Source organism: Ursus maritimus, unplaced genomic scaffold, assembly GCF_017311325.1.
Source record: "Ursus maritimus isolate PB19 unplaced genomic scaffold, ASM1731132v1 scaffold_9, whole genome shotgun sequence".
NCBI classification, from domain to species: Eukaryota; Metazoa; Chordata; class Mammalia; order Carnivora; family Ursidae; genus Ursus; species Ursus maritimus.
In genome coordinates, this window is record NW_024427107.1 from 42,462,936 (window position 1) to 42,489,357 (window position 26,422).

Here is a 26,422-nt window from a genome sequence, read left to right on the forward strand (position 1 = left end):
ACCTTTAGAAGCTTCTTTAGCTACATTCTTCTCTACGTTCCTAGCAACGTCCTGGGACATTATACAGGAAAACTCACAAACTATAGAGCCCCCTGTCCCTAGGACATCTGCTTATTTGCAGTTGAAGAGGGCCAAGAATTCCTTAATGCACATTTTGTAGGGGCCCTGGCAAGTTCAACTCGTGCAACCACTTTCACTTTGGCCCACAAAGATCTTTCCTTTGAAGGTGCTCAAAGCTCCATGTGCACGGGCTCATTATTCAAGCTTTGGAAAAGAGTATTTGTCCCACTCTACAGGTGGAGAAGCCAGAGGCCAAGACGACATGACTTGGAGACAGAGGGAGAAAGCCAGTCACCTCCCCCCTTGGAAGCCCAGCATAGAATAGAATAGAGTGGGTCCAGGCTGCTCAATAGTGTTGGGTGTGACAGCCAAACTTGCCCCCACTTTAACCTAAATAGTGCAAGGTTAGGAGTGCTTTGTCTCATTTTCTTGTTGGAAGGATGGGATCTGCCTGCAGTATGGGAACCCTCACATACAAGATCATCCAATTTTATTTTCATTTGCAGATTATCGCAATGTTTTCTATTCTCCTTTTTATGGGAGATCGAGTTTGGGGTGGGGAGTAGCAGGGCATATAAAGGGAGAAGGCTAGGACTGCCAAATGACATGTCAACTTGCTGACCTAGCGGCCGTGTGCCAGTTCCACGAGAGCGAGCCCTGAACGTGAGACATCAGTGCAAGTAGTTTACATGTGATTAGCTGAAACGACGCTGCTGTGGGGCAGTAGCCGCAGCTGCACGCTGAGATGACACTTTCTATTGTAAATGCCTCGGGTCTCTCTCTGAAAAGCACCATGAAGACAGAAATCCCTTAGAAACGAGAGTGGAAATATGAGAAGACTTCTGCTTTGTTAACTCTCTCGGTCATTAACAACAGCAGCAACAACGTGTTGGTATCCCAGGGCCACCCCATCAGTCCCATAAATGCCAGCAACATCCTCCTTTAGAATCCAGCACTGTCCTTGTCCTTGCAACAACAGTACACTCCCCTGGCAAATTAGGAACTCATTGTAAAAAGGAATCCGTTCTAGAAAAAAACAAACAAAAAAACCGCGACCCTCAAATTGTTATGTAAGTGAAAAATCATTTGAATTCACAACAAGCCTTACTTATCACTCCGTCCCAGGCTAGCGATGGCAGCATGGAGTCCTGGAAAGCAGCGGAGTCCAGACCCAGCTCTACCATTTACCAGCTGTGTGACTTTAAGCAAGTCACTTGACCTCTCTCAGTTCCTTTTCTGTAAAACAGCAATAACCATAAAGCGGCTTTATCTACTTTATGGGTTATAGAAGCAGATAAAAGGAGATTGCAAATGTGAAACTTCTCTGGAAGCTCTGTACAAATGTTATGGTTGACTTGTACTAGGTGAGGAATAAGGAATGATTAGCAGTGCCGTCCGACAATAGCCTGGGAATAACTCTGCCAGGTAGTTGGTAGTTGGTAGTTGATCAGTCTTGGAGAAGTGAATGGCTCCTGGGAAACAGAGAGTTAGGCCAATGTTAAGGGCTTTAAACTTGTGAGTTTAGGGCTGTGTGGCAATTTAGTTGCGCAGTCTGGCCAACAGCATCTCATATTCTAAGCTCTTGCAGTGACAATAGAGGCTATGTGAAATCACTGCGTGCTTTCTTAGCCGACTTTATTTGGAAAGAGTGTACAAAGTAGTGGCCTCACAGAGTTGCCAGGGTTTCCAGTGCTGTGGCTGTACACCAGAGAGAGCAGGGTTTCATATGTTGTCCTATTACGTCCCTCCCTGGAGATTCAACAGATGGAACGACCACAGCATCAGAAACCCAGGACAAACCTGTCCGTTTGATGCCTACAAGCTTCAGCAGAACTCACGATTAAAATAAGATCAAATACCTATTTAGAGGAAAGAGGTACAGAGAAATAGGTCCTCAGGGCATACCTTCTTTTGTCTGAGCTTGACTAACACTATCTGGAGATACCTCCCATGTAGGAGGAATTGTATCCCGGTACCCACTAGGCATTTGAGAAAATTGGTTCAAAGACTATGATTGCTAGTAGAAAATAATTGAGTAACTCCAATATGAGGCTTTATATTTTCTTTCATTATATTTTTTAAATCCTTCCAAGTCAACTTGAGTTTGGCAAATCCCAGAATGAGTAATTGTGCATCTCAGAACGCTTAGATAACATGCAGACCAGGCCCTAGGTCAGGCAGAGCGGCATGTGTTTTGGCAAGAGCTGCCGAGGAGATAAAGCATTTGATTATTGTTGCTTGATAGTTCCCAAGGAGAAGGCAAAGGAGCAACAGATAACAAACCAAACACTTTTCTCTTTTGTTTAGGCAAATATTTCCAACTACAGCCTGGTGATGGAGTCTGATGAGGGAACCTTCTTACCCTCTGGGCTGCAATTCACTGGCAGTGAAAAGGCCAGGGCCATCGTGGAGGAGGTCATGACCCTGCTGCAGCCTGTCAATATCACACAGGTCTTTAGGGCTGGAGAAGGAACAGACATTAACTTCTGGATCCAAGCTGGAGTGCCTGGTAAGACCAAAAAATGAAGTCGGTGTTCTTCAGGGACGGCTAATGATTTAAAATAAAAGTGCTATTCACACACGCCACAGCAATACCGATAGGCCAATTAATACATGGCAACGCTAAGCTTTTGTCCATAAAGTATAATCTGATGATTGCCAGACTTGGGATAATACTATTCATTTGTGTTTGTTTACCTATTTGTCTTCTTTTTCTAAATTATAAGTTCCTCACTCCCAGAAATTCTGCTTTAACAATTCTGGCATAGGACCTACAAATCTGTTTTTGGTTTTGGTTATTTTTTTAACAGGTATCTAAATGGTGATCTCATGACCAAAATTTGAGAAATAGAGTACAAGGCAATTATTACTACTGATATGCTTCTAGTTTGGGTTCTGTGCTAGGAAATCTGCTCTGACCCAAATAATTCCCTACCCAAATACCACGGTATCTGAAATGTTACCAGTAGAGCTTAATTCTTTGAGGGTTGGGTTTTTTTTTTTTTTTCTTAATGCAGACTCTTATAAGAGGTTGGACTAAACTAATTTTCACTGATCAGTGATTTATTAGGTTGATATTTTTAAGACAAATCCTGGCAAGGGGTGAACTTATGGAATAGGAGTAGGCCTCAGGAGGTCACAGGACTGCAAAGTAGAATAATCTTAAAGAAGACAGACTTACACTACTTCACAAATTTGGCCTAGAGTGGCCACGGGAAAGGGTTCTTGATGATATTAAGCATCTATGACCTGAAGTTGTTCCCTCAGTATATCCATAATCAAAAGTATCGTTAAAGGATCTATTTGTGCATTTTTCTGTATTTGTATTATGCCAACAGGAGTCTACCTTTTCAGTAGTTCTAACATTACTGTTTCCAGAACCATTTCTGTGGCTACAAAACATCTCACAGGTTTAAAAAAAAAAAAAAGAAAAGCATCTCTCTCTAGATCCACCCTACTGCCTTTCCCCCAGCCTACAAAGTAGATTTCACCAATAGCATCCTGCAGGGATTTAAGATTTTTAAAAAACTTATTCTTGAGATGTTGTAGATTTTTTCAAGCATATTTTAGGTTTCAAGTTTTATGATCTTTCATAACTAAAAATAGAAGGAGCTTTCCTTTATTCTAATACAAGGATCTAGATTCTCTTCAATGGTGTGTGTACATTTTAACCATATTTTGAAATATCTCCAAACAGCATTTGCATTTATGGTGCTGTGCCTCACCTGGACATGTCTGAGACTCCCTACATATCCATCATTTTTAATCATGATCAAGGTCTAAGGAAAGGGAATTTGCCCTTTTAAGTTGTATGGAATAATTTGTTTGAATTCTAGATTTTTCTGGAGCCTTTAATTTTTTTTCCTTAAAAATTGAGAAAACCTGAGTTAGTTTGCAGGGTGGTAGCTGTGAGGAAAAGACTGACAGACTGTGGGTGAACTGGAGTGGAGAAGGGGGGCGCAGAGAAGGAGCTGAAACCAAAAACACAAGTAGAACAAAGAAACTGGTACTCCCTGCTCCCGGGGATTGCATGCTTTTGTTGCATTGGATAATTGAGAATTTGCTCTAGCTTTATTCCTTCCATGTAGATATTCGTAAGAATAGTTCTGTTTGGAATTAGCAGGTTGATTTGATTGTCTTCACAAAGGTGGGGAGGCCTTTTCCCTCTTGCCGAGGTGAGGTCAGATCTGATCACCAACTAATGGAGTGGAGTGGGGAATTTGAGCCTCATTATGGTTTCTTAAGAATTAATACAAGTTACGATTTATTGAGTTCCTGTTACTGATCAGGCACTCTGTGAGGCTTTTGCAGACACTCTTTTTTATCCATAAAACCATCCTAAGAGGAAGGTACGATTATCCCTGTTTTGCAGTTGAAGTATTGGATTCAGAGGGACTAAATAACCTAGCCAAGACTATCCTGCTCTTAAGGGCAGAAGTTACCCTAAGAACAGGCCACTTTATTTTCAAGGCTGGTGGCCCTTTTCCCACAATGTGCAACAACACAGGGGAGTCTGGAATGCTGAGATGGTCTTCCAAATCTATGGCAGTGTCTGAAATGTTTGTCTTACTCAGCTCTTGCTTATGCAAAGGATTTCAGTACATTTGTTATTGTAAATAACTACTTATTTCTTCTCACATTCTTTATTCCACTCCCCTCTGTACCTCTGTAGATCAGGAAAGTTTGTAAAAAGTTAGTGGTTCATTTAGACTGCAGCTAGTGTTTCTTGGAAGCCTTTTTAATTTCTTTTAGAATACTATAAGATGGAACCAAATTATTGCTGTCCTCCCTATTACCATTGAACTATCTTTTGATATTTAAAATTTCCGGAAGAAATAATGAAACTGCTTATGTTGTATTTCTTATTACCTATTGAAAATTTCAGAAGCTTTAGAAAAAGATGAAGAACCATAGTTAAAGAGAAAAAGAAAATAAAAATATGCCAGCTGTATACCCTGTGTTCCTGAAAACCGTGAAGTTGTAGTAACTTAAACCTAAAGATGGAATTTGAAATACTAATTAAGTTATGATTTACATAACCGCTCACCTAACTTTTCAAAAATGAATGAGAAATAATATTCCCCAAAGAAGAAGACCAGACCTTCCTTCTTTCTCTTTTTCTTTCCTTTCCTCCATTGATTCAATAAATGTTTATTGAGCCACTATTGTGTCCTAGGCCTATCAAATTTCTGTAGCCCGATGGCTGGTCCCCAATTTTTTTCATGTCCTGTATGTCCTCAGTAGTGAAATACTAATTAAGAACACAGATAGAATTAAAATTCAACATGATTTTCATTAATTATAAAAGCCAAGTAGATTGATTGAAGAAGGGTTCATCTTTGGAGAGGAGAGATGCTGTCCTTCATCTGTCTAGATGATGTCCATAACAGACATGATAACTGTCTACAGAAGTATAAGGCTTTGAGAGTGATGCTTTTTAAAGGCAAGTATCTTTGATGTATTTTCCATATAAACTCCCTGTTTAGGTATTTTTACACCCCAACCTGCTCCCATGGCCACTTTCTTTCATACTCCTTCTTATTCTTCCCCACCAAATCCTACACATTCTTCGGGCTCACTCTATATTCATCACTGTTCATGAATCCTTCCTTAATAGCCCATGACACCCTATTGCTTTTCTAAATTTCCAAAGCACTTCTGTGTCCCACAATCTGGCATTTGAATTACACACTAATATTGTTCTTGGATTACTAGGAGTACCCAGTGATCAGTTCTTTGAGGTTAAGATCAATGGTTTCTACTTTGCTTCCTCTATAGTTCTTAGTTTAATTTTGAGAAACATTTAAATTCTTGTAAATCTGACATGAGAGGAGAAAACAAAACAAACACAGAAATAAATATTTTCTCAGCAAGGCTTGGGGCCCTCACCTTAGGATTGTGGACAAAATAAAGGATGCTGAGAAAAGAGATATAAAGGCAGAAAAAATATTGGAAGAATGATAGAAATTAGGGAGGCTAGAACAACTAGGATTATTTTTCTTAAAGGAATAAAGACTGAGAGAAGGTGCTGAATATCTTCTAGTAATTTAACGGTTCTCCTACATAAAATGGGAAACAGTTGTTCTCTGACTGTTTCAAAGACAACATGAGCATGACTAGAGTAGTCTCAGAGGGCTTTAGGCTAGTCTCTATTCGAAAACTCCAGATAGCAGAGGGGCTTTCCATCTTAGTTTTTAGCCTGATTCTCTAATTATGAGCTCCAGGTGAGAGTGAGAGGAGTCTGTTTCTCTCTGAATATGTCAGCAATGAGATATAATCCATGTTTTCCAGATGTCCTCACATGCATCCTTCTTGAACATCTTTCTTTAGAAACTCTTCTATAAAATATACATTAATAGAAAAAGTAGATACTCTCTTAATATGACCTGAGAGCGTGAGCCCACGCTGATTCCATATCTATCAATAAGAGTTTCCTCGTCTGCTTCGGAATCTGAGAGTCAACCTTTTTCTAATATGGTTGGCGTGTGGTGGACAGTGTGCTGGAAAGAATTAGAGTGTGTATTCTGGCTTTATGACTTCTAACTGCATGTACTATCTTAGGCAAATGATGTAATTTTTCTCAGCCACACTCATTTCTCTTTTTTTTTAAATTGAAGTATAGCTGACACATGTTCTGTTGGTCTTAGGTGCAAACAGAGTAATTTAACAAGTCTATATGTGCTGCTGTGCTCCCCACAGTGTAGCTACCACCACGCTGGATCTGTCAGTATACAATTCTCTCACAGGGCCATTGACTATATTCCCTGTGCTGTGCCTGTCATCTCCACGAGTTATGCATTCCACAACTGCAAGCCTGCACCACCCATTCCCCTTCACCCATTTTGCCCATCCTTCCAGCCCCGTCCCTCTGGCAGCCACCAGTTTGTTCTCTATATTTATGGGTCTGTTTCTGCTTTGTTTCTTCATTTGTTTTGTTTCTAAGATTGCACATACCAGTGAAACCATGTAGTATTTGTCTTTCTGCCTCACTTACTTCACTTAACCTAATACCCTCATGGTCCATCCATGTTGTTGCAAATGACAAGTTCCCATTCTTTTCTATGGCTAAGTAGTATTCGTGTGTGTGTGTGTGTGTGTGTGTGTGTGTCCCACATCTTCTTTATCCATTCGTCTATTGATGGGCACCTAGGCTGCTTCCATATATTGGCTATTGTAAATAATACTGCCATAAACATAGGAGTGCATATATCCTTTTGAATTTGTGTTTTCATTTTCTTTGGTGAATACCCAGTAGCAGAGTTATTAGATCATATGGTATTTCTATTATTAATTTTTTGAGGAAACTCCATACCATTTTCCACAGTGGCTGTACCAATTTACATTCTCACCAACAGTGCACAAGGATTTTGTTTTCCACATCTTCGTCAACATTTGTTATTTCTTATCTTTTTGATACTAGCCATTCTGACAGGTGTGGGATGATATCTCATTGTGTGTTTGACTTACATTTGCTTGTTGATGAATGATGTTGAACATCTTTTTTGTGTCTGTTGGTCATCTGTATGTCTGAACTCATTTATTATTAAGCATTCTTACTAATTATCTGCTGTACGGCAGTGGGGAATCAGTAGTAAAGAAGATAGACAAGATCTGTACTCTCACACACTCTACATTCTACTGAGTTAGACTTGGTTATCTTATATGCAAAACAGATATGGTAACCACCAAGCCTCAATGTGCATTCCTTCTCCTCCTCTGTCCCTTATCTCACTGACTGGTAGAACCATCCAGAAACGACACAATCATCCAGAGCATACATCAAAATGGTATCTAAGTCCCATTTACTCTGAATTTCATTTATTTCTTAAACCTGTTCACTCTCTTCCACTGCACAGACCTTGTCTCATCAGTATTCACTGACTTTCCTATGGCAGCTTCCTACTACCATCCCAACCTACATTCTTGGTTCCCTTCCATCTATCTGGCTCACTGCTTCCAAAATGAACTTTCTACATTGAAAATGAGTCTATCAGTTGGGTTGCTTTTGCCTGCAAAATAAAACAGAAGACCCCACTTAGAATGGCAGTAAGGAGATTTTTAAATTCACTTAAAAAGAGCTCTGGAATGGGTGGTTACAGAATGCTTGATTTAGTCATCTACTACATCAAGGACCTTGGTCCTTTACATCTTTCCACTTTGCCGTCCTCAGCATGTTGACTTTTGTCTTCAAGCTTGTCGCCTCCTGGTCCCAAGATAGCTGCAGTTGTTCTAAGCAACAAATTCTCACACATTGTGCAATAGTAGGAGAGAGAATGTCCTGATGGGTCCATCTTTTGAATCGTGAGGCAGTCTCACCCAGAAGCTGCAAAGCAGATTTTTCCATAGTCTCATTGGCCAAAACTGTAAAATATGTCTGTGGCTAAATCAGGCAGTGGCAGTGGAGTGGAATTACCAACATTGGCTTATATTGACCCAATTCTACTTTCTGGGCCTAGAAGAGAACCCGGTCATCACTGAAAATGTAGCCTCCTGATATACGAGAAAAAAGTGGGATTCCTTAGGAACAAGATGAGGATTTCTACTGGTACGCAACTAAGAATAGCTGCAGTATCTGATTATCTCTGCTTCTTGCTTAAAATTGTTCAGTGTGTCCCCATTGTCTTCAGAGGATCATGTCTTTTCCTGGCATGGAATTCAAGGCCTTTTTCTTTCCACCCTCTGGCTGCTGTGCAGCCTCCTGTCTCATGGCTCCCCACTCCTTTCTGCTCACCTCTTAGAACAAGTCTCAGTCACCGAAGCTCCTGGTGCACCCTGTGCTCTCACTCTCCCTTGCCATTGCACCCTGTGTTGTCTTCTTCAACAGCAAATTCCTACTCATGCATGATTCATCCACTTGTTCTCCTCCTCTCACAAGCCTTCTTTGACTCCTACCGCTCCAGTAAGTGCCCCTTGGGTATGCGCCCATAACGCCCTCTCCTTGTGGCACGTAGCCTTTTCTTGTGGTTATGGTGAATTCCTCCAAATTCCCAGACCTAAGAAGAAGTGCCTGGCCCTCAACAAAATGTCCATGAATCAAATGCTGAATAGGTAAGGTTTGGGTTGTAGAAAGAGTAAGATAATGTGAAAGAGGTTTTATAAACTCTAATACCATAACTATAAGTTAGGATTACTTTAGTAAGAACTTTGCTTTGGGCACCTGGGTGGCTCAGTGGGTTAAGTGTCTGCCTTCAGCTTAGGTCATGATCCCAGGATCCTGGGATTGAGTCCTGCCTTCTTCTCCTTCTCCCTCTGCTCACTCTCTCTCGCTCTCTCTCTCAAAATAAATAAATAAAATCTTAAAAAAAAAAGAAAAGAACTTTGTTTCATTGAGCTGTCCTCTTACCTCACATATTGAATTGTTTTTGAAATCACATTTTAATTTCTTTCATCTTTTTATGATAGTTCAGACTCTATATTGAGGTACCAAATATGCAGATTACTCAGAATTTCACATATTTTTCCATCTTGCTTATTTCTGTCTAATACCTCATATGACATTAGACAGAACTAAATTAAAACTTTCCATTTCTACATTTCCAAAGGCCTTTCTTCAAACGTGTTCCAAGAAAGAAGAAGATCAGGACACAAGTAGGAATGGTAATGTAAAGTAAATTGGAGTTTCTGGACCCAGGACTCATATGTTTCCCAGTCACCAGATGGAATAGTGCAGCACAGCAGTTCTATGTCCCCTGCTGTCCCTAATTAAAAGATTCCTCCTTTATGGTGAAAACACTCTGTGCCAGTAATGTCTGGAGAGATCATTGCTGCATGGTGAGCAGACCTTACCCCACTGGGTACATGAAAAGGGCACTCTCTGGTCTGTGACTGTGGTCTTCGTTTAAGTAGGCGAGCAGTTTCATCCCATCCACAAGCATGGCTTGAGTGCCTAGTAGAAATCAGGTGTTCCAGACACTGAGGATAGAGATGAAAGAAAACTTAGTAGGTCTCTTGCTCTTGTAGAGTTTACATTGTAGTGGGCGGGGGAGGGAGAGAGGAAAGTGGGAAAAGATAGGCTATAACAAAGAAATCAAGAACAAAGAAAGATATTAGAAAGAGAGAAGGGTAATACAAGGAATTACAGAAGGTGGCTGCCTCTTACCTCTAACTCAAGTGAGTCAGAGTTCTTGTTTAGGGACACCTGGGTGGCTCAGTCAGTTAAGCATCTGCCTTCGGCTCAGGTCATGATCCCAGGGTCCTGGGATTGAGCCCCATGTCGGACTCTCTGTTCAGCGGGAGCCTGCCTCTCCCTCTCCCCCTGCTTATGCTCTCTCTCTCTCTCTCAAATAAATAAATAAAATCTTTTTTTTAAAAGAGCTCTTGTTTAATATTCCTTGACTGCTACATGCTAGATAGGTATGCATACCATCCACGTCAATAGAGCAGTACTGGAAATTGCTCATCACAACAACTAATAAGCTTGTTCTGTTCTTCCCCCTTGCAGTAAACCTGCTTAGCACCATAGAAGCCATTGACTATCTGACCATTGCCGACCTGGCTCATGCCCTTAGTATCACTGACTACTGCCTAGGGGTCGAAGAAGGCATTGTTTATACCTTTGGGCAGTGAGTCACGCACTGTTTCATGAAGTCTCTTCTATTGTCGCCTTGAATTGTTATTTAAAGCACACATTTTCACTTTAAAGTTAATATTCCTTGTATTTTATCTCCTTAACTGGATTGAGGCCCAAGAGAGTACTTTATTCATGCTTATATACCTGCAATACTCAAGATTACCTGGCACAGTAAATGTTTGCTGACTAGATGTATTGATTCACAAGAAAAGTTAAGTCATAGTAAAAAGGAGTTTTTGGAATAGCACCAGGATAAATAATACACGCAGGAAAACTACAGGAGCTTATAAGATGGAAGACAGGAAAGGCGTGGAAGAGGTGAGCTTAAGCTGAATATTGAAGATTATCTAGTATCAGAATGGACAGAAGCAGTAGAGAAGGGCAGTTCTGGTGACAGATAGTATGAACCAAGGCAGGTGTCCCCACTGGGAATGATTAGGAGAATAACTTCACTGAGCAGAGGATTCATCTTGGAGAGCAGTGGGTGGTAAGAACAGTCAAGTATCTCTGGGGCAGATGAAGAAGAGGCATAAGTTTCAGGTGAAAAACTCTTGTAGCTGATGCAAAGTCATCAGAAGTCTTCAGCGGAAGAGGGAATTGATGAGAACAGTGTTTTAGACGAGAGTCCGTAAAGTTCATTCTGGCAGATACCCCATCAACACTTAAGCGGCAGGCTCGGTGAGAGGACCGGGAGTGAGAAAGCAGCTTGAGGAATAGTTCAGGGTTAGAAACAATTACTTGAGAAAATCAGAGGAGAACACTAAATTATTGCTCCATTTTCTGTATTATAATGACCCAAAATGACTTAAATTTCTCTATCAACTATTTCCCATGCCGTCTAATGACATAGCCTAGAAAAGTTTTACTTCACTAATTGCCTCTCTCGGGGTTAGTTCTAGGTTTCCTGTCCCATGAGTTTGACTCTCCATCAATTTCACTTAATACTTTACAGATACTCTAACTGACTCCTTATATAACACTTCATTCAACAGGTAACTATATTGTATATAAATTATAGAGGATACAAAAATAAGATGAGGCCCCTTTTCTCTTTATGCTCACCATCAAGGACTGACTGTGAGTTGGTTTACTTAATAATCATGAAAACAAGGAGGAAGACTTCATCATGGAAAACTGGATAAAGCTATATTGAAATTTTCTGAGGGGAAAAAACCCTAAAATTACATGAAAGCCAGTACAGTAGAAGGCAGTAGGACTTCAAAATATGTTCCCTTGTTCTTAGCTACGTAAACTTTGTCTATCCCTACTTTAAGTGTTAGAGACTATAAAATTCAGAATGGCCTGGTATATTAGCTGATTTTAAAGCATGATTTTAAAAATTTATTAGAGAAAATATCAAACACATACAAAAGTAGAATAATCTAATGACTTCCCATGTATTCGTCACTTTAGGAATTCTTCATTCATGGGCAGTAATATTTCGTCCATACCCAATCTCTGTCCTACATCTATTATTTTGAAGCAAATGCTTCCTTATTTTATTTCATTTGTAAATATTTTAATTTCAATCTCTAAAATGTAAGGACTCGTGTGTGTATATGTGTGTGTCTAACTGCAATACTATTGTTCCTCCTGAAATATTTTACAATAATTTCTTAATATCATAATCAATACAGGGCCAGTTTACAAATGTTTCCAGTGTCTCCAAACTGTTCCCTGCCCCCACAGTTTTCTTGTTTAAACCAGGATTCCAATAAGGTTTAAACAATGCAGTCGCTTGATGTGGTTGGTGTCTCTTAGGTCTTTTTTAATCCATTGGTTTTACCTTCATCTTTCTTCTTCCTTGCTGCTTATTGGTTACAGAAACCAAGTAATTTGTCCTTTGGGATTCCCTGTAGTCTGGATTTAGCTAATTCCATTTCTATGGAATCATTTAACATGTTTTCACTCTCCCTTGTATTTCCTGTGAATTGGTAGTTAAATCTAAGGCTTGATCTGATTCGAGTTTGATTTTTCTTTCCTTTTTTTTTTTTTTTTGGCAAGAATACTTCTTACTTGCTGTTTTTTATTTCTATTAGCAGTAGTTCTCTTTTTAAGATGTTAATGATCATGGAAGGTTATTGTATAGATCCATTATTTCATTGGGATTGCAAAATATTAATTTTGATCATTAATTGAAATAATTCTATAAAAAAAGAACTTTCCCCTTATTGACTGTCTGATCACCCTGAGGTACTTTTGTATAAGAAAGGCAGGATAAATGTTAATCCTTTCCCTTTACCTACCTATTTTAAAACTTATTAGTTGGTTCCCTAGTATCCTCCAAGGATAACTAGTTGGATTATTTTGTGCTATTGCTATTTACTAGTGGATTTTAAGGCAGGTGTCCCCACTGGGAATGATTAGGAGAATAACTATTCTTTTTTGTCATGTATAAAATTATGTATAATTTTATGTTCGAATTATCCCGTCTCTGGCCAGCGAGAGCCTTTTAGGCTGGCTCCTGAGTTTTAACCTGACTGTGGTAGTCATTGTTGTGTTCTAGCTTTGTGATGTGACAAAGTGTTCTAGCCATCTTTTATATTTCCTTCCCCAGATCTGGAATCAGCTATTTCTCCAAAAAGTCCAATTTCTTCTACTAGATCATGGTATGTAGAGGCCACAATCTGAACATTAAGTGTGCTTATTGCTAGTGGGTTGGTCATTGTTTCTAGGTCTTTTCAGTGGATAGAACTAGGAAATATGTATATTTTTTCTCTAAGAAAAAGTATGTAATGAATTATATGATATTTCTAATTCAAGTTCAGGACTACAAAGTTGTACCTTACCTCCCTGATATTATATCCATGTCTCCTTTTCCCTTGCCAAAATTCCTTGTCCTTAGTGCAGCAGCACAAGCACTCATTTGCTTTATCCTGCAACACACGCACAGTAGTTTCAGAATTAGAGAACCACACAACCAGCAGCAGCATGACTATTGAAAGAAGTTTGTTATTACATGACTGGCTTTAGTGTGTATATTCCACTGGAGATGTAATACAATGTATTTAGCAGTACATATTACCCTTAATGTAATATCATTTCCATGTTTCATATTTTTGTCTTAAAACCCCAAACTACTGATTTCCAAAATGTTTAAATGCCTATTTATAATTTTTCTTTATTAATCAGGAACAAGGTTACAGATAGGAATGATTATGAGACTTACTAAAATAATTACCTGAGTGTCATTATTGAATCCTCAGGATATACTATTGCCTATTCTTTCTTCTTAGACCTGACTCAGACAATTTCACAATTTCATTCATTCATTCATTCATTCATTCATTCATTCAGGAGATACCTAATAAGCACTGTATGACATTCAGGCAAGAGGACTAAAGACAGAATTTAACATGTATTGTCTGCTCTGTCTCAAGTGTTATTCTAGCTACTTTATATACATTATCTCACATAATTTTATAAGAATCTTTTGAAGTATACATCATTATTCTGTAACCACTTTTCAGATGAGGCGATTGGGACTCAATGGGTTTCCTTTGTCCAAAGTGACAAAGCTAGTAAGTGGAAAAGACGGAATTAAGATATTGGTCCATTTGATTCCAATATTATACATAAGGTACCCTCCCTATCCTTAAGGAGTTAGGAGAGTGTTCAGGCACAGGAAGAACAAAGTGCGGTAGAAGTTCAGGCAAAAGAGACATTAAATCGTGTGGGGCATCACAATAGAGGTGACAATTTGCCTGAATCTCAAGAAACAATAGAATTTTGTTGGATGGAGAGGGAGTGCCTTCGTGTGAAAAGATGGAGATAAACAAAATTGCATAGGTTAAAAAGTGTAATGGGTTCTTGAAATGATGAATAGTCTGGTTTGACTGAAGTTTAGCATAATATAAGGAAATAGAGCTAAAACTGAAAAGGTGCCTGGGACCGTAGTTGGGACCTGAATGCCATTCTGAGGATTTAGGGCAGCCAGAAGTGAGACATGATGGGGCTTGCTCAATCCCAGCCACTGGGCAGGTTCCATCTAACCCACATGCTCCTCCTTTGAGAGACTTAAGGCAAAACCTAGCTTCATAGATCACACATCTCATGGATTGGTCTGCATGTCTTCTAGCAATTTCTTACTAAATTTGAAATTGTTTTAGATGTTTTGCTACTTGAAGTTTTGCCAAATTAAGCCTTCCTGTTGGAGAGACCTAGAGTAGTCACATGAAACATTACATGTGATTGACACTGGTTGCACTGGAATTCTCAGTATCAGCAATGAAGTCTGACTGTCAGTGGACATACTTGGAGTCAAGTAAGTCTTAGAGTATTGTGACAGCTCATCAATTTCTTATAAGAGCTCTGCCAGAAATGTTTATCCATTTGATTAATAAATATGGAATTATGAAAAGAACAGGAAAAATATCACAATTCAAGAGATTTGGGTAAGATTGAATTCAGATTTGAATAAGGACTTTTTACTCTAGAAATAAGTTATATCTCAATTGTATACAATAGACTCCTTATTTCAGGTAACTTTGTTGGCTTAAGATCCTTCCTTTGCTCAGCATTAAAGTTAAAAAACAACCACTTAACCTAATATTCTCATACATTCCCCTCATGGGGATTTCTAACAGTGAATTAAGTATTCCTATTATCCTGTTTTTATAAGAAAGTGTGAGATTGCATAATTCATGGCAACTAAAGATTCTTTTATAATATGACATTTGCTATCTTAATTGTCTTTCCAGTTCATAAAACATAAATCAAATATAGTTGAGCTCTGTAAAATCTATTAGTTATGGATCTTTTGAGATCTGAGTGAGCTATTGCCTATTTAGGACTAGTTATGAAGTATGTCCTCAGTCTTTCTTCCTTCCTTCCTTCCTTCCCTCCATCTCCTCCTTCCTTCCTTCCTTCCTTCCTTCCTTCCTTCCTTCCTTCCTTCCTTCCTTTCTCCCTCCCTCCCTCCCTCTTTCTTTCTTTCTTTCTTTCTTTCTTTCTTTTTGTATTAGCTGAAATAGTCTCCTGGAAGGTAAGAGAACAGAATATTAAGTAGAGAAAGGGCATGGCCTTCATCAATACCCAAAACTATCTGGTTATGGAAAGTTTAAACCTGCATGAAAATGTTTGCTGGACACAACTTTACAAAATCCACATTTTTGAAGAGTTAGTCCATTAATTGTTGTTGATGTCATACTTAAGAATGAGGATATTTATAGATATCACTTTAATGATTTTAGTCAGCACTGTACTACAAAGTGCAGTATATAAATTGATCTGTTGTCCAGAAGGGTCATTGATTCCACACTCACTATTCCTGACAGATTTTATCTGAGATATCCTGATAATTGTAGTCACGTGTCCTATTAGCTTTAATTGCCCCACCGTAAGCTTTAATTTTTCATTCTGTGCTAGTGTAGACCCAGTCAAAGCCCATATAAATCCAGATATGTGTTTTGGTTAGAGTCGTGGTTCACACCCTTGACTGTACTTCAAAGTCACCTGGGGAGCTTTTAAAATCATATCAACCTGGGGCCCGCTCCCAAAGATTCAGATTTAATTGTCTGGCTGCAGGACCACATCAGTGGCACAAGCCCAGGGAGCACCATTTATTGAGAACATATTCATCTCTAGGGCCCCCCGACTTCCCAGAGCACAAGTCTGTTGTGTTCTGTGTGAATGGTGCCTGCTGTACTTGTGCAAACTTGGAACCCTAAAGAGAGTGCACGAGCACACCTGTTTTTAGAAGCTCCCCAGAGGATTCCAAAATGCAGCCAGAATTGAGAACCACTTCCAGACGTAAAATTGCAGGAGTCATTAACGGCATGTATTTAGGAGCCGTGTAGACATGGATTCAAATCTTGCTCTACCACTGTCTTGCTGAACAACCTCAGGAAAGTCATGTAACCTCTTGGAGCCTCAATTTCTTCATAAATAAAAAAACAATAATAGTACCTGCCTCGTGAGGTTATACAGAAGAAAAAAATAAAGACAGTCTAAGTGAAATGCTCAGTACAATGTTCGTGCTCAAGAAGCCACTATTATTATTTCAGTTATTAAAGCAAAATGTCTACATTAGTCTGGACTTCTTCAGTACTAACTGACAGAAATCCAGCTTAGACAACCTGAAGCAAAAACAGCAGCTTTAAGCAAGCCACGAGAGGGGTAGGGTTGGATTTGGTCTGATGGAACCAGCACTGGAATGCCATTAGGACACATATTCTGTCTCTCTGGTGCTTATTCTGATTTCTGTGGTGGTGCCTTCATTCCCTCAAGCCAGCTTTCCTCGTAGAGGCTAACCTGTGACCATAGGCAAGTCATGACTTACACCCTACAGCCTCTTATGCACGGAAGAGTAACTCGTTATATTCGGCTCAGCTGGGAAGATCGTGGTGACCCAGCCTGGCTCTTACATCCATCCCCGTGGTCAGGATGTACAGTCCTTCCAATGGAAAGAAGGGCAAAGTGCAGATGAACACATAACACCTTCATTTTCACTACTGAGACTTGATTCAAATTACATAAAATGCACAAAACCTCTGCCATCTGAGGACCTATCAGCAGATAAGGAAGAACAGCAATAAGGTCCCAGGAACAAAAAAGAAATACCTTGAGTTTAAAACACCCAGTCTCTCTGCACTTCCTGACCTATACATAGTAATCACCACTAAGATGCTTTTCCTTTTTTTTTTTTTAATTTTTATTTTGTTATATTAGTCACCATACAGTACATTCCCAGTTTTTGATGCAATGTTCCATGATTCATTATTTGCATATAACACCCAGTGCACCATGCAATACGTGCCCTCCTTAATACCCATCACCGGCTTATCCCAATCCCCCGCCCCCTCCCCTCTGAAGCCCTTGGTTTGTTTCCCAGAGTCTACAGTCTCTCATGGTTCATTCCCCTTCTGTTTACTCCCCCTTCATTCTTCCCTTCCTTCTCCTACCGATCTTCCTAGTTCTTATGTTCCATAAATGAGTGAAACCATATGATAATTATTTTTCTCTGCTTGACTCATTTCATTTAGGATAATCTCCTCCAGTCCCATCCATGTTGCTGCAAATATTGTGTAATCGTTCTTTCTGATGGCTGAGTAATATTCCATTGTATATATGGACCACATAAGATGCTTTTCTGACAACAAAAGCGTTCCTTGGCCTCTCTGTTCTAGTTTACCTGAGATACTCAGGTTGGCAGGCAGATGAGGAGTTGGATAAACTGCTGTCACATTCCCAGCAGTCCACCTTATCTCATACCTGAGGTGTTCTCTTCTCCCACTCCCAGCGCACGGTCTGTCCTTACCTGCAGGAGTGGGAAAACTTAGCAGTTATTTATAGGGGCACACTCCACAGCTACTTTACTGTGTACGTTATCCAAGAATAAGGCAGCGAGGAAGAACAATCACAAAAGGCCCAGAGACCCCCCTATAACATTTGAATTGTTCTAGCCACTTACTTAACCCTGGTGGTGGAGAGGCAACAAGTGTCGTGATAGAGGAACGAGACTCATCGCTTTATAGCAAGGGTGCTTGTGATTTAACGTCTCAGACCTTCAGTTTCCTGATGGGTAAAATAAGGGCAATGATATTTCACAGGACTATTGGAAGAGCTGAATGCATTTAATAAGTGATAAGGTCTTTGAAAGTCAATTACACTCGATGCATTGGATCTTCAATAAGGAATTTCAGTTTGGGGGATAGTTTCATATTTACAACGTTAACTGAAGAGGTCTTGCTATGAACGTGCTCTCCTGTATTTAGATCCAGTAGAGAGGATGACTGGGCATATATTTGAATATCCTAGGAAACATTGCAAAAGATACACCAGTATTATTGGTATTCACTGACCTTCCGGTTTTAACACACCTACTTTGTGGTTACATAAATGAGTGATGGAGCTGCTAGTATTCACTGTAAATCACCCTGCTACTTTACTGGTTCAAGGGCATTATTTAGGAAAGCACCTGACTCACTTCACCAGAACATAGTACAACACTTCAGATAAGGAAGTGAAAAGAAAAATGTCAAATATTAATAGCATTACTAGCTCTTCTATGTCAAATGATACTTCTGGGGATTTTGAGGCCTCTTTACAGTTCCTATTCAGCCAAAGTAAATTGATTATGGGTTGATAAGACTTGGTGGGAGGATTATATGAGTGAATGTGTAAAAGCCAACTGGCTCATGGCCAAGGACAGATGGCACTCTGACTTACGGGCAGCATCAAGTTCCAGATTAGGTATATGGACTGGATAGGTGTTCTCGATTGGCAAGGAGCTTCATCCCAGACAGCGATATTAAAATAGTATCTATCTATCTATCTATCTATCTACCTAAAAATTGAGGAATTACCTTTCTATGCCTTTTCTAGTGTCAGTACTCCATAACCAAAAGCCCAATATTTCCAGAAGTTAAAAATTGCTTGCAGTGTAAAACAGGGATGTTTTTAACAAAGGAGCAGTCTACTCATGAACCTTTACCTTTTAGGAGCACAGAATTGCCTATATCAAACAAACATGAATAAAGGTCAGCTATAAACTTTAAATTGTTCAAAAGATTGGTACTTCAACATCACTAAAATGTAGGGAGCAAACTGATGAGACTATCTTGGAATTGAAGGAATACATTTTCTTAATTTTTAAAACATCTGGTCTTCTTACCAATTTTATTTCAAATTTTGCTAATATTAATATGGCCACACAAATGCCTGATTTATACAGCTTAAGCATTCCATGGCAACGTAATCTTGTACTTCTCTCTTCCATTTCCCTCCTAGCCCTCCCTACTTTTTCCTTGAGAGAATCAGGGAAAGGTTTTCTATTTCTTAACTGTTGAATCTGTTTATGAAAATTTGAACTAAACAGTTTAGCACAATTAAGCAGTATGCCTCATTCATCAAACCTTCATTTCTCCAAGACTCCCATCCTATCAACCACCAAAAAACATGTGTTAAGTGGAAACTATTCCTAGTCTATCGGCATGCCACATCTGTTCACAATTACAGAGGTACATACAATGCCATTCATATCATAGCATGTGCTTCCCTGTGCCTTGGGTCACAGGCCCTCAGGGCCATTTACAAAGTGTGTGCTTTTTAACTGTCCTGGAGCTAAAGAGTTTAATTTTGCCTGAGAACGTGTTTATGCACCTTGTGAAGGAACTAGTCATTCTCTTTTGCTTTTCCTTATCATGGTGTGTGTGCGTGTGTGTATATGTGTGTGTGTGCCCGCACTCTGTGGAAGAACCATGCCAAGGAATAAGCACAAAGTCTTTCTTCTACATACCCACCAAACTTCCTCGTAAATTGCTTTTATTTTTTATTCATTCTTTTGTTAATAGCATATTTCTTGGCTTCTCTTGGATTTTGTTTTTTTGAATATTGCTTAATTCTGGTTTTATTTCCTCCTGTTCTTAGTCAAGATTTTGATCAGATTTTTTTCAACATGTCTATTTAATTTATCTATGTAATTATAAGTCCCTGGGACCCTCTCCGAAGTTATGCCCTCTTTCTTTTGGATCTCTTCCTGACCTGTAAGCATTTTTCATTCTATAATCCATATTATTCAGGAAGTATTAGAACCTCAAAAAGTAGAGCTGAATCTATAAGTCACCTAACCAGGTATTTTATCTCTCTAATCTTAGCACCTGAAAAAGTTGGCAGTATCCAAAATGTTGACCTTTTTACCTGTTTTTACTTAAATATAGTTTTTGGGTTTTTACTTAAATATTTAACCTTGGGTATGCGTGACCATAGTTTTTGGGTGTTTTTTTGTTTTTTTGTTTTTTTTTCATTTAAAAGAGAGGTCCTGCTTGCTTTAGGGCATTAATTTTGTCCAAATTTTATTAATATTTATTAAATTTTTATTAATTTTGTTAACTTTTTATAATATTATGAACAATTAAATGAATTCTATTAGAAAAGCTACCTGAAGGGAGTTATCTAATGGATGAAAGATGAATTAGGAGAGAAAGAAGTTGAGAACAAGGTTAAAGTCAATGGTAGTTTCACCCATAGTGGTTAATGATGTTTCTTAATCTTCAAATATCCAGTGTGTTGTAATGCTTAATTATCCTTAATATCAAAATGAATTACAGCCTTATTGAAGAAAAGAGGAGGTGATCTACAAATTCTTTTGTGTTTATTGAAGAGGAGCAGTTTGAGGAGGTTGGAGAATTCTACAGGAGAGAGGAAATTGTTAGGTCCCAGGCTCTCACTTACTTCACATGAAGAAAACAGGATGCATGAGCGCGCCTCTTCTCCAGCATTAAATTTTGCATTGGTTTGCTGTTAAACTCAAGGGTATGTGAAGGGGGCAAGTTTAATTGCTTGGCGCTTAAAAAACCTGCTCTACTGTTCAATGGGTTGGAAATATTTTGAGAATTTGATCGCATTTAGAGCCGTGCAAATTTACCTGTAATAAATTTTTGCTGGATGCCTAAAAAAAGTCAGTCTTCTAGAAATGAACATACAAATGCAACTATAGAATGCTTAGAAAGAAAGGGAAGCTAATGTTTATTGAAGACCCATGTGGTGTCAAATGCATGACATTCATGATTTCATCTTCTCCTCTTAATATCTGTATGAGTAGATATGACTGTTTCTGTATTTACAGGGAAGAAACTGAGGCTAAAACCAGCTGGGAGCACGTACCTAACTGGTATGTGGTGCTTGCAGCTCTGAACCAGCTGTTTGACTGCAAGCCTGTTTTCTTCTCTGCTGTCTCTACACCCCTGGGATTATGTTGAGAACAGCGAGGAGTGGCAGCTTCTTAGTTGATGTAGGCTTTGCAATCACTGCAGCCTGATTCACCAAAGACACCTACACCCAGCTTCATACACACAAATCCCCCTGGGGCCTGATTTACCTGGATGTGTGTCGAAATTATCCCACATATCAACTAATGCTAGATCCTCACTCCAATTTCTGCTGCATAGCCAGCTTGATATGTCTCAAAACTCCCACCGTTCCAGAAGAATACTAAGAACGTTGTCTCAGGTTAATCAAGTATACGCTGCGCCGTCTTGTATTAATTGAATTTGTGATACCCAGATCAGGAATCCTTGAGGTTGGCTTTTGAAGCGCGCTCTGCGTCTGGCATGGAAGAGCCTGTTTGCGACTTTCCTACGCAGAAGTAAAGAGCCGCTTTCAGGTATTGTGCGGAGCCTGTGCAACTGATGCCCAAACAGAAGAGTCATCTAGCTTCTATGGAAGTTTTTCATAAACCTCATTATTTAGTCAAGTGTCTTGAATATGGCATTCCTTCATTATTTATTTTTCCACTTACAGTTATGTTTTAAGGCTCTTTTGATGTTGTTTGCCCCCCAGGTAGTGGTAAATGACCGTGAGTGCTAATAGCCTGGTTTCCACAGGCTCCGGCTAACAACTGCCTCATACATATTCAACAGGGGCATTCTGTGTGAAGGGCTGGGGAATTAGGTGACCTGCCAAGTCTTTCCACATCTAATATCTATGATAATGGCTGCAAATTACATGGGACCGAAGGAACGGTGTTGCACTGTGAAAAAACGGAAGGGAAATCAAGACAGCCTGTGGCTCCTGGCTCCAGCAGGCAGCTGCCTGGCTGAGAACTCCTTTCCCAGGTGCCAGTCACTCAGATCGCTGCCTCTCACCCCTGCCTTACAGCTGAGGTCTCCGAGTTCACCCCTGCCTAACCACAGTCCTTACTAGCAAGTCCTCACCACCTCAAAGAGAGTAACACAGGCTTTTCTCTTTGTTTTAATCCTTTGTTGTAATGGTAATTAGCATTACATCTTGAATAGTAAATTAAGAAATCCAAAACAGAATTTTAAATTTAAAAAGCTTTTCCACTAGGAATCCAGTTGCATTAATTTTGTGGACTGAAGGTAAACTGCATTAGCCAAGTGTGTGCATCATTACCTTATTCTAATCCTCAACATCACGAATGCAAAAGGCTGTCATTAAATTTGAGAACTGACAAGAACTAGGATTTCTCAATATGAGTGTTGAAAGATTAATTTGAAAAGATCTCACTAAAAACCACAAAAGGTTATTGCTAACGTGGGATATTTTATATTCATAGTCTGTACCTTGTTTTAAAAGTGCCTGTTTGCAGTACCTGGTTTAAAAGAAGTGATACATTTAGAGCACTTGGTCACATTTTAAATTGAAATACTTATAGTGATTATTGTATTCTGGTGATATACAAGCACAGTTTATAAGATCATATTGGAAATTTCTTTTGTTGTCAAAGGATATTTGACTTCCAGGTATTAAATATTTCACATCCAAACGAATTAAAAACAAAGAAAAAGAGAAAATGAGCTTTTTTCCACCCTTTTTCTTCATAATATGATTTCAGAAGAGAAAGTATTTACTTCTTTGACAATATTTCATACTCTGTATTTGCCCTAAAAATGTTAGTGATGAAAAAGAAATGGTAGTAGTGAAAGCAGTGGTAATAAATTTCACGCAAGCACAGTTAATTTTTGCCAAACTAGTGGCCAAGCTGGTCATGGGGTAAAAACGTATGTATTTCATCTTTGATCAGTGGAATTTAATTTTATAATTAGCTATACACCTTGATTTACACATCTATAGGGCATTCTAAACATCTGTCCAAGATGACCATTTGGGGAAAGGAAGAAAAAGGGTTCATTGCCTTCACTTAATGCGTGTTGTTTGGTTCTCTGCGCTGCATTCAAGCCCCAAATGAGACTTGTGTAAAGAGAAATTATACGTAATTTGCCTACCTTATTATAGAGTGAATAACCTAGAATGGCTTTTTAAAACCCAGAATACAATTGTACAGAGTTTGCGAATGTTATACAATTGTTGAAGAACTGAAATATCCGTCCTGATAGTGAAAATGAGAATAATTGAGATTAAGCTCTTAACTCTTGTTACCATAGGACCCTTCACTCCCTTGTGTGGCATTTATTAGTTTGCCAGAGATTTTTGCATTCAGAACCTAAGATGTAGTTTTAAACATGCTACTTTAGGGTAACAGACTGTTTGTAGCATGATTCTCATCAAACTTGATTAATTTTAGCCATAGATAGCTTAAAAGAACAGCTTGGTTAAAACTATTATATACATAGGAAGAAGAGGATTATATTGCATGTAGCTTAGCTATAAAATATATAAAAGTCCAAGCTCTGCTTGAAATAACCTTTATAGGCAACTCTTCTATTTAAAAAGATAATAGTTTGTAATGTTACCACTGTCAAGATACCTAGGCAGCCATTGCTACTAAGTAAATCGCATTACTTCTACCCTTGCTACATGTTTGCTACTTTCCTATTAAAGCACAGCCCTAGAAGCAATTTTAATGATCCAGGATCTAGTCCTTAGTCTCCCCTTCAATCAAGACCAGACCTAAGGCCATAGCTTCTAACATCAGAGCAGTCTACTAGATCCTTTTCATCTGCTGTTGGCATAGGGGATCCCCCCTTCCCCCCATGAGCGTAAGAGCAGCAGTTTTGTTACAAGATCTGAAAAAAACATCAAATCCCTTTCTGCTGGAGATGTATTTATTTTGTAGTTATTAAAAGCTAAGAGGGCTCCTTCTCAAATTTTTGCTTGATGATTCCTGAATGAAACATTCGCCACTTTTTCCTTTTCAACACTACCCCTTATGTGTATTGAACTCAACTTAGGATGAGGGTTGGGATGTTGATGCTTTCTTAAACTTTGAGTGGCCTTTTGCAATCACTTACTTGCCCTGGACCAGTAGTATTCCAACCATATAATTAAGAATCTCCTGTAATGCTTGTTAAAAGTATGGATTCTTGAGTCCTATACTCAGAAATACTAATGTAGTAAATCTGGGGTGGGACCCAGAATCTTCATTTTTCTTAAGTCTCCTTGATGACTAAGATGTAGGGAGTCCAGGAGCCATCCTTTGAAGAACAGGATACATTCTGAGTCCTTGCTCATGTGTTCAAACAGCAACTACTTGCTGTGATTACCTAAGAATTACATGATCTAGCAGTGTTTTCCCAGATTTAGTAACGTTATCAGGTTCAGAACCAAAGGGATAACAACCAGCCTACTTGGGATGAATAGCAGTTTGATAATGTTGACAGTGTTCTGGAGTGGGAAGAACTGGGTGAGTTCCAGGGCCCTGCTGATGAAGCTTTTGCAGTATTGGGAGACTTATTACCATGACTCAGTTTTCTAGTGTATGAGTAGAGATAATCATCTTTGCCTTCTACCCACACAATACCAAGACTCTGACAAATATTGAGGCACAACTTGTAAAAACAAACTACTTTCTACACGGTACTATAGTTATATAAGTAATGGATTCCCAAAAACCAAATACCCATAGAAAACCCTGCATTTTCCTTATGTTTTATAATAATTTCCCTCAGTTTTAAATGATGGTTTGTAAAACCAGCTCCTCAGAGACTTTCCCCTTAACTTTCTACTTTACCTTCATCCTGTCTCAATTCATTTTTGTAAAGATATTGAGATGCCAGATTATATGTCACATTTCCTAACCACCCTCTAACTGGTACCCTTGGAAATCTTGCATTTCCCACACTCAGAACCTAGAAGGTCAACCATATTTGACTTGCCGAAAATAACAAACAGCTGCTGAGCTGGCCTAGAATATGGTATGGGATAAAAAGTCAGGTTTACCACAAAAGCCATCCCAATCATGAGTCAGTGTGTGGGTGCCTCCATATAAGACTTCAAGCAAGAGAGAGGAGTGGGGGAAAGCTGAGTGGGGGAAAGCTCTCCAGAGGTTCTTTGGAATTAGAATATTTGAAAGGAAACATCCTTGCCCACCCTCACTAGAGAAACCTTTCTCATTGCCTTACCCACCTCATTCTTTCCAAACACGATGCATACTTCACATCAGAACAGAGTACCCCAAGAGTCCCTGTGACCTCTGTTTTGTCAAAGATCAGGAAGATGCGTGTGGTTAAACAAGGCAGATTTATTACTCATTGGAGTTGGGGAGGAGATGCACCATGAGAAACGTGTTAGAAAGAACTTGAAGGGTTTGGGTTTGGGTTAGGACGTAGTTTGAGAAGGGTCCATGGAAACAGGGATTTGCTCTAGATTGGCTGTTCTCAGGAAGGGGTAGAACCCTATGGCTGGACATCTTAATCTTATCTGCAGGGAGGACAGACCAGGTAGAGTATGATTCTTGAACATTTCAGGTTCTCTTTGTAGGTGCTGTTTTTTTGTTTGTTTTTAAGATTAATCTTCCACTCTACCATTGTTTGTTTATGATTAGTTCATCTGATCTCAAATTGCACGTCCCTATCATTGAGGAACTTAGACATTAGAGACGTAGGGATTTAGGAACTGTAAGAAGAGTGAAGAGAGACTCCCCTCCATGAAACAGTGAGTTACTAGGGGAATTATAAGGAAGAGCAATGGGAATGAAATGGTTGCCAAAGTCTATTCAAATGAGGGATGGGTGGATGGATGGATGGATGGATGGATGGATGAATGGGGGGATGAATGGATACAAAATAGCAGGCCCATCTGAACTTACTACCATTGCAGATAAGCTTCAGTTATCCTGAATACCTCTGGAACCAATAACCAACAAAACGCAGGATTCCTACCATTTTATTATTTATTTGTTTATGTATGTATTGCACATATGTTGACACATAATACTGAAATTATGAAGAAAAGCAGCTAATGTTCCAGAAGGTTTTCTTCGTTCATAACTAAAGGAAAACAGGTAGGATGAAAATTCAGTAGAAATCTGTGTGCAACACTTAGTTTTAACATCCATTACCTTTTAAATCTGTCAGAAATCTCTTGTCAGCTGTGGTTATATTCTAAAGAATCATAAGGTTAGCCTACGAAGTGTTCATTTTCACATAAACA

General features: G+C 39.1%; 1 protein-coding gene across 4 annotated transcripts in view; it reads left to right on the plus strand.

Moving 5' to 3' along the window:
- Window positions 1-26,422, plus strand: part of CPQ (carboxypeptidase Q) — a 439,474-nt gene that overhangs the window by 365,634 nt on the left and 47,418 nt on the right. For 2 of the 4 annotated variants that reach the window (XM_040625805.1, XM_040625804.1), the window contains exon 7: window positions 2,368-2,569. In XM_040625805.1, the coding sequence (XP_040481739.1) occupies window positions 2,368-2,569 (202 nt within the window). Of the gene's footprint in view, window positions 1-2,367; window positions 2,570-13,187; window positions 13,240-19,039; window positions 19,072-26,422 lie in introns of those variants that run through there. The other 2 variants (XM_040625806.1, XM_040625807.1) reach the window with 2 other exon arrangements.